The sequence below is a fragment of the Sorex araneus genome, chromosome 1 (assembly GCF_027595985.1).
Source record: "Sorex araneus isolate mSorAra2 chromosome 1, mSorAra2.pri, whole genome shotgun sequence".
Classification (NCBI taxonomy): domain Eukaryota; kingdom Metazoa; phylum Chordata; class Mammalia; order Eulipotyphla; family Soricidae; genus Sorex; species Sorex araneus.
Genome location: NC_073302.1, coordinates 38501599 through 38518435, shown reverse-complemented (window position 1 = coordinate 38518435; position 16837 = coordinate 38501599). Strand labels below are relative to the sequence as shown.

The 16837-nt window shown below is 47.0% G+C and overlaps 1 protein-coding gene across 9 annotated transcripts in view; it reads left to right on the top strand.

Moving 5' to 3' along the window:
- Positions 1 to 16837, top strand: part of RECK (reversion inducing cysteine rich protein with kazal motifs) — a 79383-nt gene extending 62546 nt beyond the window's left edge. For all 9 annotated transcript variants that reach the window (XM_055145273.1, XM_055145283.1, XM_004600233.2 and 6 more), the window contains 6 exons: positions 464 to 635; positions 2853 to 3045; positions 4265 to 4475; positions 12469 to 12542; positions 13595 to 13750; positions 15245 to 16837. In XM_055145273.1, coding sequence (XP_055001248.1) covers positions 464 to 635; positions 2853 to 3045; positions 4265 to 4475; positions 12469 to 12542; positions 13595 to 13750; positions 15245 to 15466 — 1028 coding nt within the window. In that variant the 3' untranslated portion in view covers positions 15467 to 16837. The remainder of the gene's footprint in view (positions 1 to 463; positions 636 to 2852; positions 3046 to 4264; positions 4476 to 12468; positions 12543 to 13594; positions 13751 to 15244) is intronic.

Here is a 16837-nt window from a genome sequence, read left to right as displayed (position 1 = left end):
TGTAAAAATTCATGTCTCGATTTTCCTATGTTACTACAATTTCCTGCACTGTCTTCTTGATTCCCTCTGCCTCTCCTCAAGGAAGGAGAACTGAATGAACCTAGGTGAGGTATTTACAACCTTCATTCTTTGTCCTGTTTCTTCGTGTTACCCTTTAAGTTCCAGAAATTCCCCAAAACCAAACTTCAGACATATGTATGAGCCTTTGAGAAACATTCCCACCTGGGACTCAGTTTATTGGAGTTTCTGCTTCTGGGAAGACCCTCAACTAGCTGATCATCAGTGACATAAAGGAAAGTCATCCCATAGATGATAGTTTTTAGAGCCTTGCACCCTGAAAATATGCCAACGCCTCTGTGTGTGTGAGACAGTTCACACCTCCTTGTTAGCCTGAGATTGCTGTGTGATTGTGTGATGGGGCAAGGCCAATGCCCATGGTTTTGCTTGTTTGCTCTCTCTTCAGGCCTGCCCTGTAACTGTGCAGATCAGTTTGTACCTGTGTGCGGGCAGAACGGACGCACCTACCCCAGTGCCTGCATCGCTCGCTGCGTGGGCCTCCAGGACCATCAGTTTGAATTTGGCTCGTGCATCTCAAAGGATCCATGTAATCCTAACCCCTGCCCCAAAAACCAAAGGTAGGCCAGTCCATACCGTGTCTTTTCCAGCCATAGACCAGCCCTTGCCCATCATCTCCTTGAAACCAGACAGTGAAAATACAAAGATGAATTCAGAAGGCCACTGCCTGAAGCTTTTGGGGGCCTGGTGGGATAAAGCTGCTTGGGTGGCCCAGAGCAGCGGCCTCAGACTAGGGGAGGCCTGGGAGAACAAGCCCCTCCACTCTGAAGGAGAGCACAGGAACAGTGGTGCTGAGGAGGCAGAGAGTGAGAGTAGCCAGAGCTCTTGGCTGCTGGCAACGGGGAGATGGTCTATTCTGGGATCAGTGGCACATCTCTAGACTGAAGCTCAGTCTGAGACCAGGAGGGGAAGCAGATGGCATGAGAGAAATGGATGTAATCTTATACTTAGCTCCACAGTTCTGACAGTAGTGGGAAATTGCCTTCGACCTGTCTAGCTCCATTGTAGGGATTAGAATAGGAAATCTCTAGAAATGCTACTAAAGCACTATTCGAAATTTCCGAGCTTATTATGCCTCCTGCCTCCCTTTTTTTGGGGGGGTTGGGGGGGGCAGTGAATCACTCCATAGCCCTCTGAAAATCTTCCTTCATTAAGTGGACAAACTGAAAGCACCCCGCATTTGCACCTAAGCTATTATTCACACCCAGGACCATTTCAGGGCCCCTGATGGGTGGGGGGAGGGGAGACCATGATATGGTCTAACCACACTTTGGGAAAGACTATTCTAGGGGCTTCTTCTATACTTTCCTCACAAGTTTAGTGTCAGGTTGACCAAGACTCAGTGAGACAAGGTAGTGAAGACAGGTCAGCTGTACATGGTGGCTCTTGGACATGTGTCCTGCTGACCCCCTGAGACTTCAGACTCCTGGGACTGGGGTCTTCACAGAGCAGGACACTTCCAGGCTCTTAGCCCTCTCCTCGTGAGAGATTTGATAGTGAACAAGCAGTTGTTTCTCCTTCCTGGAAATCCTGATATGGTACGGAGGGAGGGAAGAGTTTCTTATGCATTTAAAAGTGAAAAGAATTGGTCACCCATCTGGCAAAGCTTATGCCATAAAGGAAAATCCCCAAAAGTTCCAAAGGAAAGAAGACAAGTTTCCGTACATTTGAAAAATAGGGGCCAGGGACAAGAGAGATAGTACAATGGGTAGGGAACTTGCCTTGCATGCTGCCAACCCAGGCTCAATCCCCGGCATCCTATATGAGTCTACCTGGAGTGTTCCCTGAGTGCAGAACCAGGAGTAAGCCCTGAGCTACCACTGGGTGTGACCCAAAAATCCAAAAAATAATTTTTTTTGTTAATTTAAAAAAATAACAAGAGGTAAGGTGTTTGCCTTGCATGCTGCTGATCTCAGTTTGATCCTCAGCACTGCATATGGTCCACCAAGCACTGTCAGGAGTCACTCTGAGCACAGAGCCAGGAGTAGCCTTCGAGCACCATGAATGTGGCCCAGAAACCTATATATTATATTTGAAACCTATGTCATATAGGACTGGAGCGATAGCACAGCAGGTAGGACATTTGCCTTGCACATGGCCAACCCGGGTTTGATTCCTCAGTCCCTCTCGGAGAGCCCGGCAAGCTACCGAGAGTATCCTGCCCACACAGCAGAGCCTGGCAAGCTACCCATGGCATATTCGATATGCAAAAAACAGTAACAACAAGTCTCACAATGGAGATATTACTGGTGCCCACTCAAGCAAATCGATGAACAAGGGGATGACAGTGCTACAGAGCAGTGCTATATCATATATATTTATATAAACACATTGATATAATGATATATATGTAAATATATATCCTAATATAAAAATAAGCGGCCAAGGACATAAATATCCAGGGCCTCATGCATGCAAGGCATGTGTTCTAGCCCTTTGAAATAATATTTTTAGATAGTTTTTAAACACTTAAACTAAAAAAGAGGCTTTTATTAGTTAGGGCAGGTAAATCTTACTATTGTGCACAAATCCCAGATATGAGCACTTTGTCGTCATCAAAGTTCAAATATGGTCCATCTGGGCTAGTGCCTTTCCAGGGGCCTCACACTCAGGCCCCTCCTGCCCTCCAGCCTCACATTCCCTGCATCTTTCACAGCTTCCTGCCAGCAAATGCGAGAAGGGAGATGATGGAGCCCAGGTGGTATCTGTCTCTCTTTCACAGCCACGTTGCGTTGGCAGGAACTCAGTGCTTACATCACAGAAATCATGTTTTTCAGATGCATACCCAAGCCACAGGTCTGTCTGACAACTTTCGAGAAGTTCGGCTGTAGCCAATATGAGTGTTTGCCGAGACAGCTCACCTGCGACCAGGTCCGAGATCCTGTTTGCGACACGAACCATATGGAACACAACAACCTCTGCACTTTGTACCAGAGAGGGAAAAGTCTCCTATACAAAGGGCCCTGCCAGGTACTGTGGTTTGGCTGGCCAGTCCTGGGCCACAGAGCACAGAACCAGGTTATGGTCGTTTATAGAAGAATTTGCATGAGAAATCAGAAGGCTGTTCTGTGAATGCTGTCCTATATGGCCTTCCCATGACCAGCTGGGCCTTCTGCCTCTAGAGGGTTCTCTTGTGGGTACCTGGGCACCAGCATCAGGCTTCTCTCAGCCTGCTCTGGGGGAGCAAGTGTGGAAGCAAACCTACAAAAGTCAGCACCACTTCACTCCCTGTGACCCTGTGCGCCCTCACTAGTCAGCTGGTCGGAAGGGAAGGAGGGAGTCTAGTCAACCAAGAAAAGTGTTCCTTTCCCACTCTCCCACCCAAGTCCTGCCCGCAGAGCAGAAAGTAGGTGAAAATTCCTCTAAGACTCTCATCTGCAATTATCTTTCAACCTTTGAGGGTTATGAAATCTGCATTGGCATCAAAAAATAGCTCCAAGGACAACCCCACTAAGGCTTCCCACACACTCCACTGGTGATGGCCTTCTTCCTGGGGACATCCCAGTATCTGCCACCGCAGTCAGCCAGCTCCGACCATGGTCACCTCTTGTTCCCTGATCTGTGCCATCACTCTCCGTCTCACTCCTGTCTATGCCTTGATTATGTCTCACCTGGTCTGTACCATGTTTATGTCTTACTTCTTGGTCAGGAAAATCTCCCTGGGCTTAGTTCCAGTAACGTCAATTAGTGCCTGCTGTTCTGAACCCCGTCTCCCCTTCCCTCCAACCCCTCGTCCTGGCCTTATTTCTCTCACACACTCCGCACCGACCTGACAGTCCATGTCTGCCCGCTGAGCTCTCCCCGCGCCCCTCTCTACTCAGCCAGAGCCCACTGAAATGCTAAGGCCTTCAGTTTCACTGCTGCATGAAGTTCGGGCTTGTTATCTTCCAACAGACCCTTCTGAAGTGCCTGGTCTGGAGGGGCGGAGGGGGTTTGTGCTTCATGGGACGAGCACCCAAGTCTCAGAGAAGCAGTTGAAAGCAATGTTGCCTGTTCCCCTGGGGTCCGCACGTTGTCTGCTGCAGCCCCGGTGAGCCCTCCTCAGAGTGGCGTAAGGGAGTAGATCCCTGTCTTCTTTTGTCTCCATCTCTTTACCTTCCCGAAGACAGGGACACCTCCTCGGTACTCCTGGTGAAGAAAGGTGTGTCGTGGAGATCTCCGGGCTAAAATGTGACTTGTTTGCCCTCAGCCCTTCTGCAGAGCCACGGAACCCGTCTGCGGGCACAACGGGGAGACCTACTCTAGCGTGTGTGCAGCCTACTCAGACCGGGTGGCCATCGACTACTACGGGCCATGCCAGGCCGTGGGGGTCCTGTCAGAGCACAGCTCCGTGGCTGAGTGCGCCGCCGTGAAGTGCCCAACGCTCTCAGCGGCCGACTGTAAGCCCGTCATCCCACCAGGTAGGCTGCACCTGGGTGGGTGCTGGGCTAGGACGGGGACAGGGAGGATGTGCTGACCTTCAGAGGGTGGCCACTGAGGAGGAGGGACAGGGCTCAGGAGTTGGCATTTTTCAGAAACTCTGGACCCCACTCACTGCATGACTCTGGGTCAACCTTAAAAGGCTGTGGATCGGGCCAGAGAGACAATACAGGGGTGAAGGCGCTCGCCTTGCTAAGCCTGAACAAACAAGCTCTGAATTGCCTTGGACCTCATCGGGGTTCTGTGGTTGTTATTTCTCGATCGAGTGATCAGAGGCACAGAGGCAAGCCACGCGAGAGGAATGCAGAAGCACGGAGGACCCCAGCTCCCCCCACGCTTGTTGGCCAAGGGCAGCTCTTGCAGTCTCTTTTTATTCTCTTTTTATTTGCTTTCCTACCATAAACCTCTCCAGAGAATTCAGCAAAGCAGAAAAAAATCATTAACAGAGGAATATTGGGGCACAGACTAAACATGTCTCACAAGAACACCAAAGCGTACATTGTCCTGCCATGTCCATGAAGCAAATGGCTGCAATCTCCGGGGAGGATTGCAAGGTCGAGCACGTAGGCTCTGCGCCTCCATCAGTCATGACCTCCTCACGCCTGGGGTCTGGGATAAGCAGGAAGGAGGGCTGTTTAGGAGGGCTGTCAGGAGTGAATGTATGACCAAAGCAGATGGAGGAAGACCTATTAACCCTTTCCAGATCAATCAGACTCACAAGCTTCATCTTGCCCACTTAGTTCAAAGTGGGGTCCTGGTTCTGCTTCTGCTTGCAAGGTAGCGTCCAAGGACTCATCCTAATGATCGGGCTAGGAACCCACACCTCCCCCTTTTTGTTTATGATGGATCTTGGCCATCATCACAACCCGGGCTGCCTGTTTCTGTTGACTCTTAGTCTTATATTTCTGGAAGCGGTAATAAAAAATAAGGCACAAGACCACTAGTATCAGCAGCAAAACATCCATTCCCGCAGATCCTCCGACCAGTCCCTTGATGCTAGCAATGGGGTTAAGAGAGCTTAAGCCGTCAGAGATCCCTTGCCATAGTTCTAGAGATCCCAGAGCAGGCAGGTGATCCTTGGATGTGCTATGAATTTTACTTTGTAGTTCTAATATTTTAGATGTCATATTTTTAAACATTAAAGGGTATTTTTTGACCTTCTACCACGGGAATTCTGTCTCATTACATGGTACAGGAGTTATACAAAATGAAGTAGTTTCCAAGCACTTTTAAAGACGTTTATCAGCGGATACTGGCTAACTGGTCTCCAAGTAGTGAAATAGTTTGTGTAACATCAGCTAATTTGGCCTGTATCTCAGAGTTAATTTGTCTTAAGCAGTCCACAGTTTGGGGCATTTTCATGCCATATCTGAGCGAATTCTGCAGTCTGGGTTCCTTGCTTCAGCGCCACTCCTGCTACCGTCGCCGTTGCTGTCACTGCAGTGAGTCCCATGATTACGGTGATGAGCAGGTCCAGGAACCTCTTGGTCCGTTAGGAGAGATGGATGAGCAGCTGGCAAAGCGCCCCCATTGTTGCACTCTCCTCCCAAGCTCATTGAAGAGTCACTGGCATCCAGACACCTATTCGGGCCCTGAGAAAATATAAACTCTCTCCTTCTAGGAGCTTTATAGATGAGTCAACACAAGTATACATGGAGCATTGTTTGCAAGAAGTAATACCTTCTTGTCTCTCCCAGTTAACTTTTCCTTTCAAGACCACGTATGGGAGGGGGCTGGAGCGATAGCACAGCGGGTAGAGCGTTTGCCTTGCACGCGGCCGACCCGGGTTCTAATCCCAGCATCCCATATGGTCTCTGAAGTGTGTGTGCACTGGTGATGGGGTGGGTTTTCGATCATTGTATGGCTGAGTCTTGAACATGAAAGCTTTGTAACCATCTCATGGTCATCCAATAATAAAAAAGAGGAAAAAATTGTTAGGCAATATTAACTGGCTGTGACCCTCACTGGGGATTCCCACTTATACTTTACAAAACTTATTTCAAACTTTGGAGGGTGACCCCTCCCTTAACAGTCCTCGGCAGCTAAGCCACCCCCCTCGGATTTACCCCAGTCTGTTCAGCCATGTGAAGATCTGAGATTAACTGTGGCTTTTGATCTCTGTCAAGATTTATCTATGGGTCTCTGAAATAAGGCCAACAAATGAGCTTGTATAGCTGAGCTAGAGGTGGTTTGTGGTATGATTCTCATATACCTAACTTTTGGCTGTTTAATTTCTTAGTAAACTTGGTCCCAAGTTGTTGGGGTCCTGCCAAAGGCACAGTGGCAATTTTAGGGTGTCAGAAAGCCTGAAAGCACCATCACGCACTGAAGGTACAGGTTGACCTGTTGGCGGCACCATACCCCCTGCCTGACAATTTTTGAAAGTCATTCAAAGTTTTCACATTGTCTCTGTGGAATTGCACTTTCTGGGGTGTGATTTTATTTTCCCAAATAAACAGTAACAACCAATCTCACAATGGAGATGTTACTGGTGCCCGCTCAAGCAAATCAATGAGCAACAGGATGACAGTGACAGTGACAGTGAATCTGACCTAAAAATTCCCAAGGGACCTGAATTTTATCCTCTGCAATTTTTAAGCCCCAGGATTCTGGTTCTTGGATCACATCTTTATAAACTGTTTGCAAATCAATCTGTGGTAAAGCAGTAATTAATATATCATCCATGTAGTGAATTATTTTAACATTAGCATACCTTTGCCTCATTAAATCTAATGGTTGATTAACAAAGTATTAACACATGATTGGGCTATTCATCATTCCTTGGGGTAAGACTGTCCATTGATATCTTTTAGTGGGTAATTCATTATTAAAGGAAAGTACAGTGAAAGCAAATTTTTCTGTCTCTATCCCTTAGGGGCATAGTGTAAAAACAGTCTTTTAAGTCTATGATAATGATATTCCATTGTTTGGGGATTAGTGCTAAATTTGGCAACCCTGGTTGTAAAGGCCCCATAAGCGCCATGCATCCATCAACTTTCCTTGAATCAGTCAGCATTCTCCATTTTCCTGTCTTTTTCTTGATAACAAACACCGGGAAATTCCAAGGGCTGGAGATGGGGACAGTATGTCCTAAATCCAGTTGTTTTCTAACTCATTGCTGTAAGGTTTCAAGTTTTTCTTGTGTCAAGGGCCAGTGCTCAACCTGGACAGATACAACCTTTTCCCACACTACTGGGAGAGCTGTAGGGCTTTTGGTTTCATGAGCAGAGGCCCCAATTAAAAATATGATTCCTGTTCATCCATTTTAACCGTAGTCATTTTCATCCTAAATTTCTTTTGCATATCCCTTCCCCGTAATGTAACAGCAATAGGAGCAATACAAGGTTGGATGGTTACAACCAACCTTATATTGCAGTGTCTCCATCTGGGTCTCCATCTGGGTCTGTACATTTCAGAGCTTTAACACTCTGTTGTAAGTTAGTGATGACATCCAGACCCAAAAAGGTTACATCTACCAAGCATTTTTTCCGTTTTACGGCCCAGTGCTGAGAAGCTGTAATGGTTACATCTGCTCCAGAGTCTAGCATGCCCTCTAATTTTGTCCAGTCCTCAAAAGTTGCAATCATGGTAGGTGTTTTGTCTGAAATCAGTTGTTCCCGAAATTCCTCGGCCTTGGTACTCCCAAGGTCACCTTCTCTCTTTTTGTTAGTGCTCTTTCCCTGAATACCGGGGAGTATATGCAATTAGGCAATCCGTTCCCCTTTAAAAATCTTTGTTTCGGTTTGAATGGTGACTACAAGCATGATCTCATTCACAAAGTCACTGCCAATGACCCCCACCTTAACATTTCCCCCTGGGCATGGCATGCTGCTCCTCCCCAGATCCATTCCCACAGTGCCTTTTGGTAGGGGGCCACAGATATTGGTTGGTATTTTATACATATTATTCGGCATTAAAAACAAATCTTGCACTGCTGGAATATTAGCAGCTGCACTTCCCCCAGTTGCCCGCACGAGGTCAGTAGAGGACAATTATTCACTTGAATTTCCTTGTTTCTCAATTAAGACTACTAGTGTTTAATTTCCCGTATTGTTGGTTTCCCCCATTTCCCAACTTCTCCTCCAGGGGATTACCAAATTTGCCCCCTTTTGAGTGGCACTCATTAGTCCAGTGTCCTCCTTTTCCACACCTTCAGCATGGGCCAGGCGGCTCTTTCTGTTTCTCCCCCTGGATTTCTTACGGTCACGTTTAAAGTGGCCAATTGCCCCACAACCATAACATCTTGTTTGGGCGGCCTGCTTTAAAACAGCTGATATTACCTGAGCCTGGTGTGTAGTGGTTCCCACTTCCCTACGAGCTCTGATAGTCATCCAACGAGTCCTTACTTTCTAACTTAGACGCCTGAATAGCTTTTCGGCAGTCCGCTGTAGCATTTTTTACTACCAATGTTGACATAAGCATTTCCCTAAGGCTTTCTCGAGGGAGTCCTGAAGTTCAGCATTGAAGTCAGTATAAGGCTCATTGGCTTCTTGAAAAACTTTAGTGAAGGACATGGAGCATTTTGCCGAAGTCTCTAGATACCCGCCAGGCTTTCAGACAAGTCTTATTAACAGCCCCCAAGGTTTCATTCTGTTCGTGCTATTGGTTCACATGAGCCCAATTGCCAGTACCTGTAACCCTACTGATAGTAGTACCAATTACCGTTTTCTTTTAGCAAACTTTTCAGCCTCCTCTTCCCACCAGAATTTAAATTGTACATATTGCAGATTTTCCAACATCACTTTAGCAATTGACTGCCAATCAATCAGGAACAAGGTATTGGCCTCAGCAAAATTTTCGAGAAGGGCCAGCGCATAATTGGAAGTGACACCGTAGGTTGCCACAGCTTGCTTAAACATAGAGAGAAATTCAAGGGAGATTGCTTTAGGTTCTCCCCCAGTTGCGGGAGCAGATGGCTCCATTTCAAAAGCGGGAGGACTGGAAGGGAGAAGAATAGGAGGAGGTGGGGGAGGGGGGGGCGACAAAGGACCAGGCTGGTGCTGAGGAGCCTCCTCTGACTCAGAGTCAGGCTCAAACTGATCTCTGCTTCTGGGCTGAACCAGTAACAATACTTGTGGACCCTCTCGAGGAGGCACCTCACGACCTGTTCCTTCAGTGGCAGGCCAGCTGCCCTTGTCAGAGAATTTTTTATTTGCTTTCCTACCATAAACCTCTCCAGAGAATTCAGCAAAGCAGAAAAAAATCATTAACAGAGGAATATTGGGGCACAGACTAAACATATCTCACAAGGACACCAAAGCGTTCATTGTCCTGCCATGTCCATGAAGCAAATGGCTGCAATTTCCAGAGAAGAATGCAAGGTTGAGCGTGTAGGCTCTGCGCCTCCATAGGTCACGACCTCCTCACGCCTGGGGGAGCACTGTTTAGGAGGGCTGTTTTCTTCTGCTGCTAGGAGTTAACAAGGCAAATGTAGGAAGACTTGTTAACCCTTTCCAGAACAATCATACTCAAGCTTCAGTTTGCCCACTTTGTTCAAAGTGGGGTCTTGGTTCTGCTTCCTGCTTGCAGGGCAGTGTCCAAGGACTCATCCTTCTGATCTGGCTAGGCAACAACATGTGGTCCTAAAACCACGTGGCAAAATTTTTTCAGGCAGGGCCTAGAGCAATAGCACAGCAGGTAGGGCGTTTGCCTTGCAAGTGGCTGACCTGGGTTCGATTCCCAGCATCCCATATGGTCCCCCGAGCACCGCCAGGAGTAATTCCTGAGTGCAGAGTCAGGAGTAACCCCTGTGCATCGCCAGGTGTGACCCAAAAAGGAAAAAAAAATTTTTTTTCAGGCAGATTAGTACATCAAACACCAATATATAAAACACCAATTAACCAGTATTTAATCACTAAGAGTATAGTTATTCAAAAGCTTAATGCTTGCTAGTTATAAAGGTAATGGATGAAGAATCAGTGGTGAGTGAATCAATGAAAGCGTTTTGATGAACACAAACATTTGAGATCTTAAGCAACAGAAGAGAATCATAGATCTAACTTAGCATCTCACTTAAAATCTTTCTGTTGCACATCATCAAGTGTAAAAAATACAAAGGCACGCTTGCACACGAGGGTGCGATGTGTGTGTATTGTGTTATTGTTGTCCACGGGCTTTCAGGGCAGTTCTCTCTTGCACACGCCACTCGAGTTGGGTGTTCTTGAGCCGCTGTGTATGAACTGGATCGGGATGGCTCCTCCTTGTGCTCTGCTTCTGTGTGTGCCACTGTGCTCTCTTCTGTCTGTCTATCTCTGTCTCTGTCTCTGCTTCTGTGTCCTCTCTTTTGCCTCTGTCTTCTCTCTGCCTCTACTTGCTGTGTCTTCTGTCTGTGTCCTGCTGCCTCTTCTATCTCTGCTGTCTCTTCGCTTCTGTGTCTTCCCCCTACTTCTGTTACAATTTTAGTTTATATAGCAATCACATAGGGCGGTAACACAAAAATGGGTTGAACATTAACAAATCAACAAAGAAAGGTAAGACCATTTCTCGAGGAGATTAACAAAATCTCATCTAAGGAGATTACTCCAGATTACTCAAGGGTGGGATCCAAACAAGGGTGTGTCCCTTTCTTCCTTCCTCCGCTAGTAATCTACTTAAATAGTCGTAGTAAATTAAATCTACTTCAAATATTTCTAGCAATGTCAGTCCGTATGAGCACAGTAAGAGATATATCAGACTTAAAGTTTGGTTCTTCCTGAGGACATCTCACTATATTTTCTAGACCACAGTCCTCAGGCCAGGTTAGTCTTCCTAACCCCAGCAGGGTCCTAGTCTCACCGTTACTTTTGGATCATGACAGCATTTGTCTATGACTATGTTCTCAACTTATAGTTGAGTATTGTGGCGCTTTGGCCTGGCCCATTTCGATGCCAGGGTAGCTCACAGCTTGCCCTGGGTCTATTCCGTCCCTTGTCGGGACACTTTTGGGGTGCTAGGAACTAAGGGCAACTGAGTTGAGAAAGCAGATGCCCAGGAGTAAATATTATTGGAGTCAATCAACTCCCAAGTTACAAAGCATAATATTAACTGTCTTCCTGTGTCCATACAGAAAGGACATTGCTTTAAGGTAAACTAAGTTCCCTGTGGCAAGGCTAAAAGGACAAACCCCATGTTATCCTACAATCAAGGAAGTTCTGTTCTGCTGACACAGTTACAATGGAACCATTTGGTAAACCACTGACAGGACAATCTCATACCCATCACTTCACAGAAGGAACAAAAGATTCTATCCCAGGTCTGCACAGAACAGCTCAGGAGTTTGAGGATTCTTTTCTTGGCCAGTAAACTCATCCAGTGTTTGTTGGGTGTTGTAGACACCAACTTCCCAACCCTGAGTGAACCATGTTCCCCTAACACCATCTTCTGATATTTTGTTACTGGTTGTTTTTTTTTTTTAAGTTTAAAATAATTCTAAAGAATAAGTTAGATTTGGGACCATAGTAATAGTACGGCAGATAGGGCCATACTATTGTATGCAGCCAACCCGAGTTTGATCCCCAGCATCCTGGATGTCACCCAAGCCCTTCTCAGGGGTGATCCCTGAGTGCAGACCCAGGAGTAACTCCTGAACATCACCATGTGTGGCCCAAAAATCAAAAATAAATAAATAAATTGGATTCAAATTGTTGGGATCCCTAAAATCCCTGCAGCCTTGTTTTACAAATAGGAAAATACCCACAAGAGTTTACAGAGAGGCTCCCCATGTGTATGGGGGTGGAGGGGGCCAGGAGCCAACTGAGACCCCAAGTCACCAAAAGGGGTAAATCCAGGCCTTATGTAACTTGCTCTGTCCTGACCAACAGACACCCCTACTGCCTCCAGGGAAGGGGCAGGGAAGGAAAAGCAGACCGGAAAGGGCTGGGGCTGGGATGGGGCAGGGTCCTCAGGAAGGCGGCCGGCACTTGTCCTCGCATTGCAGCTGTGTCTCATGTTCCTGTTTCCAACTCATGAACCCCAAGAATGGTTTCTGTCACACAGGTGCTTGTTGCCCGTTGTGCGCGGGGATGCTTCGAGTTTTATTTGACAGAGAAAAACTGGACACTATTGCTAAGGTGAGTGCCCTTCATGGGGCAGGTGCTGTTGGAAGAACGCTCGTCCCAGACCCCTTAGTAATCCCACCATAGAGACCCTGTTTATAGAGAAGAAGGAAATTTGCAGGAACACAGCTTGCTCGAGGCGCATCACGTATCCATGTACTGTAATGCATCACCAGTACAACTAGACTTGGACCCAGGTGTTCCTCCTCCTATCCAAGGCTCCATGTCTCCCCCCACACCCCTGCACCCCGGCTGTAGAGTGACCTGCTCAGCCGTTACAGACAGCCTGTCCTTGGCTTTAAAAGCACCTACCGTCGGAACCGGAGATAAGAAAGTAATAACTAAACAATATGTAATGACATTTCCTCAGATCCAGTCAAAGGTCAATAATTTGCTAGACTTCAGTAAGCCAATAAAACTTGCTAAATATCATAAGTCTTCTGTAAAATAGTGATAAGTTCCTCTTCACAGATTCACTGGTCTCATAGATTCAAGGTACACAATACAGTGTCTGACATAGGAACTTAGTTCGATAAACAAGTGAGAGAAGAATCACTGCCATTGAAAGGTGGGATCAACCCTGCCCAGGACCTTGAGGATTTGATATTTTATTCACAGCTTCAGGCTAATACGCTATTTTTCTATGGCCTTAACTCAAAACGATTACTTTTTCAAAAAGCACATCAGGAGAGAGTGTTCACCTTGGCACCAAAGCTCTGAGAGATCAGGGAGTGGGTGCTGGAGATGAGAGGGGCTGGGCGCACACTCGGGGTCTCCCATGTCTCCTTAGCAGGGTAGCAAGGCAACTGGGACGGTCTTAAAGAATTTTGTTTCCGGGGGGATCGGAGTGATAGTATAGCAGGTAGGGCATTTGCCTTGCACTCGGCCAACCTGGGTTTGATCCTCAGCATCCCATATAGTCCCCCAAGCACCACCAGGAGTAATTCCTGAGTGCAGAGCCAGGAGTCACCCCTGAGCATTGCTGAGTGTGATCAAAAAGCAAAAAACAACAACAACAACAACAAAAAGGAATATGTTTCCGGTAGCAGATGTCTTTCTTTTTCTAGGTAACAAGTAAAAATCCAATAACCATCCTGGAAATACTGCAGAAAATCCGCATGCACGTGTCTGTCCCGCAGTGCGATGTGTTCGGCTACTTCAGCATCGAGTCCGAGATCGTCATCCTGATCGTTCCCGTCGATCATCACCCCAAGGCCTTGCAGGTGGGGCTTAGTGCCCATTGCCCAGCCAGCCAGTCACTCTGGGGCAGAGGGGTGGACACCTGGGTCAGGGGGAGGGCGGCCTGATGGGGAATGAGGTGTTGGGAGCCCGACCAGGAGAAGGCTCTGAGTTATTCCAGGTGTTATTCCAGACGGGCACCCCTGGGTGGCTGAGGGAAGGGACACATTTGGCAGCACATCTGAGGGATAGGACAGGAGAGAAGGAAGGGATCGATGCTGACACTCGGCTAGGAAGAGAAGCTCCCGCCCGGAAAGGCAGTGCTAGCACAGGCCACGCGGTAGCAAGCATGTCCACTCTGGGCTCTCGAGGGGAGGTCCACTGAGAAGAGGCCCCTCACACTGGGTTTGTAGCCTGGCTTTTCCCCTCAATCCCGACATGAGCCTCACTCGAGTAGGTCCAGTTTCTGCATCAGTGTTGTGAGGGCTTGAGTAGAGGGGTGAAGACTGGTGTCTGTGACCTGCCACCGTGAGCTTTGGCTCCGGAGCTGAGCACAGGCCTCGCACGTGCCTGTCCCTGGGTACAAAACCCTGCACCCGGGAGAATATATTGTTCATCCAATCAAATTGCTTTCATCCTCATGTTTAAATTTGCATTGAAAACATCGTCTCTAAAATAAAAATATTTAATAAAATATCTTCTCCAGGGCCAGAAATACCCTTCTCCAGGGTGGAAGTGCAGGAGGGAAGGCACTTGCCTCGGAGGAGGCTGACCCCAATTCTTTTTTTGGGCGGGGAGGAGGGGTCACACCCAGCAATGCTCAGGGGTTACTCCTGGCTCTACACTCAGGACTGGCATTGTTCAGAGGGATCATACGGAATGCCCGGGAACAAACCCGGGTCGGCCGCATGCAAGGCAGACACCCTCCCCACTGTACTATGGCTGTGGTCCCTGGCCCCAATTCTATCTCTGCCACCATATATGATCCCCTGAGCATTGCCAGGGATCAGGGATCACTCCTGAGCACAGAGCAGGGAATAGCCCCTGAGCACAATTGTGTGTGACCTAAGAACAGGAAAGGAGGGAGGGAGGAAGGGAAAGAAATGTCTTTTCCATGACTGGGTATAACCATGTAAAGATAATGTCGAAGGGCCAGGGAGATGGTACAGGGGTTAGACCCTTGCACGCACCCTGACGAGGTCTGAGTTAAGCACCATTGGGGTCACTCTGGGGGTCTCAGCACCACAGGTCCCAAACAACACCACATCCTGGCGTTGACCAACCGCCTGTGCTAGTACCACGATCAGTGGCTCCCCCCGCCCCAAAGAAAGGTGGTGGGTAAGTGGGGAGCAAGCTTGTAGGGGAGACGACCCACCAGTTGGCTCCTTTTTCCTGCTTTGACCCCCCCCCCACTGCTTCCTTCACATAAGGAATTACAATGAACATGTGACTGGCTAAGACAAGTGTGGAGTTTGTCTGATTTGACCTTCTCACTGGTCCCGGGGTTTTATATTCAAAGACAAACTTTTCTCTCCCAGATCGAGGCCTGCAATAAAGAAGCTGAGAAGATCGAATCCCTGATCAACTCCGATAGCCCCACTCTGACCTCCCACGTCCCTCTGTCTGCCCTCATCATTTCCCAGGTCCAGGTGTCCAGCAGTGTGCCCTCGGCGGGCGCCAGGACCACCCCTCACAGCCTCTCCCTCTCTTTTCTCCTCAGCCTGGGCCTCAGCTGGCTCTGGCTCTGGACACAGAACTGAGGGCCAGCGAAAAGTGCAACCATGCCTCAGTCTCCCTTTCACCTGTGACTGACCTCCAGCACTGCTGCTTTGCAGTTGAATAGTGACCAAGTACCAGCACTTGTCACCTCTGTTCACCACACAGTATTATTTCACCTGCCAAGATTAGTAGGATCTGATTTGGCTTATGCACATGTTGAAATGCATCCTTCGGAATACGGATGGGAAGAGGGTGTCTCCTTCGGGTGGACCCCTGCCTTAACAATTCATCATCATTTGCTCATGATTATGACCCCACCACTCGCAAACAAACTCACCGTCATGGATGTAGGAGAGGATCACTTTTTTTTTTTTTTTAAGAAAAGTAGCTCACTTTTCTGTGGGCTTCATATCCCAGAAACTTCATCGCAAAGTTCCTTTACAATATGAAGGTGCCCGGGTGTGTTTCTTTTTTATTCATGGGCAATTAATTACCTAGAAACTAGAGTTCAAGGGGAGATGCCCTCCCTAGGGTCGGGAATAAAGAGGAAGCTTCTTCAGAATGGTAAGTCAGTCATCAGTTACTGTCCAGAAAGGTGAGTTAGGGACCCATCTGTTGTGCTAAGCAGCAGCCACTGATCCTCACATCCTCACGGACTGTAACTGATAGTCCCAGCAGTTACTCGAGTGTGTGCAACTTTTTGTGAGAAGTCACAGGGCATCAAAGCTTCTTGCTTTTCACATTCTGAATTTCACCGGGACTAGACTCTTGGGTATTCATCGAGTTAAATGTTGAGTTTTTGAACATCAAACTTTAAACCAATTGCTGCTATTTTAATTGCCAAAAAGTGAAATAATTAGTAGTTCATGTAAATAATACATGATTTTCTATTTTATTATGAAGGTGAATAGCCATATTTGTAAAGTGACAATCATGTTTGTTAACCCAGCCCATTCTGCTCATGACACGTTTGCTTTTTTGTGATATGCACAGTGTAGATAAGTGTTCCGTCTGACATTCCTTTTTTATATAGAATTATAAAGAATTGTGGTTTATATATTTAAAATTGTCAATCTAAGTGTTAAAAGTTTGCATGTTGTCTAAGAAATTGAAAACTTTGAATGTGTTTTACAGTTTGAAATAAGCTATTCAATGTAATACTTCTTGTTGGTATGCACCTAAACTTAGATTTTACATGAAGTATTTTTTTTTCAGTATTATATGTATCCTCCAAAATATATAAGGATATGCTTATTATACCAAAATGTTGTTTAAAAATGGGCACTTAAAGCTTTCAAAATATCTCAGTGCTGATGTAGCATATTTGTTGCAATTGCTTTTTTTCTATATAAATGTCTTTAATGCAATATACAGGAAAACTTTTCTATTTTAATAAAAATAATTTTATATGA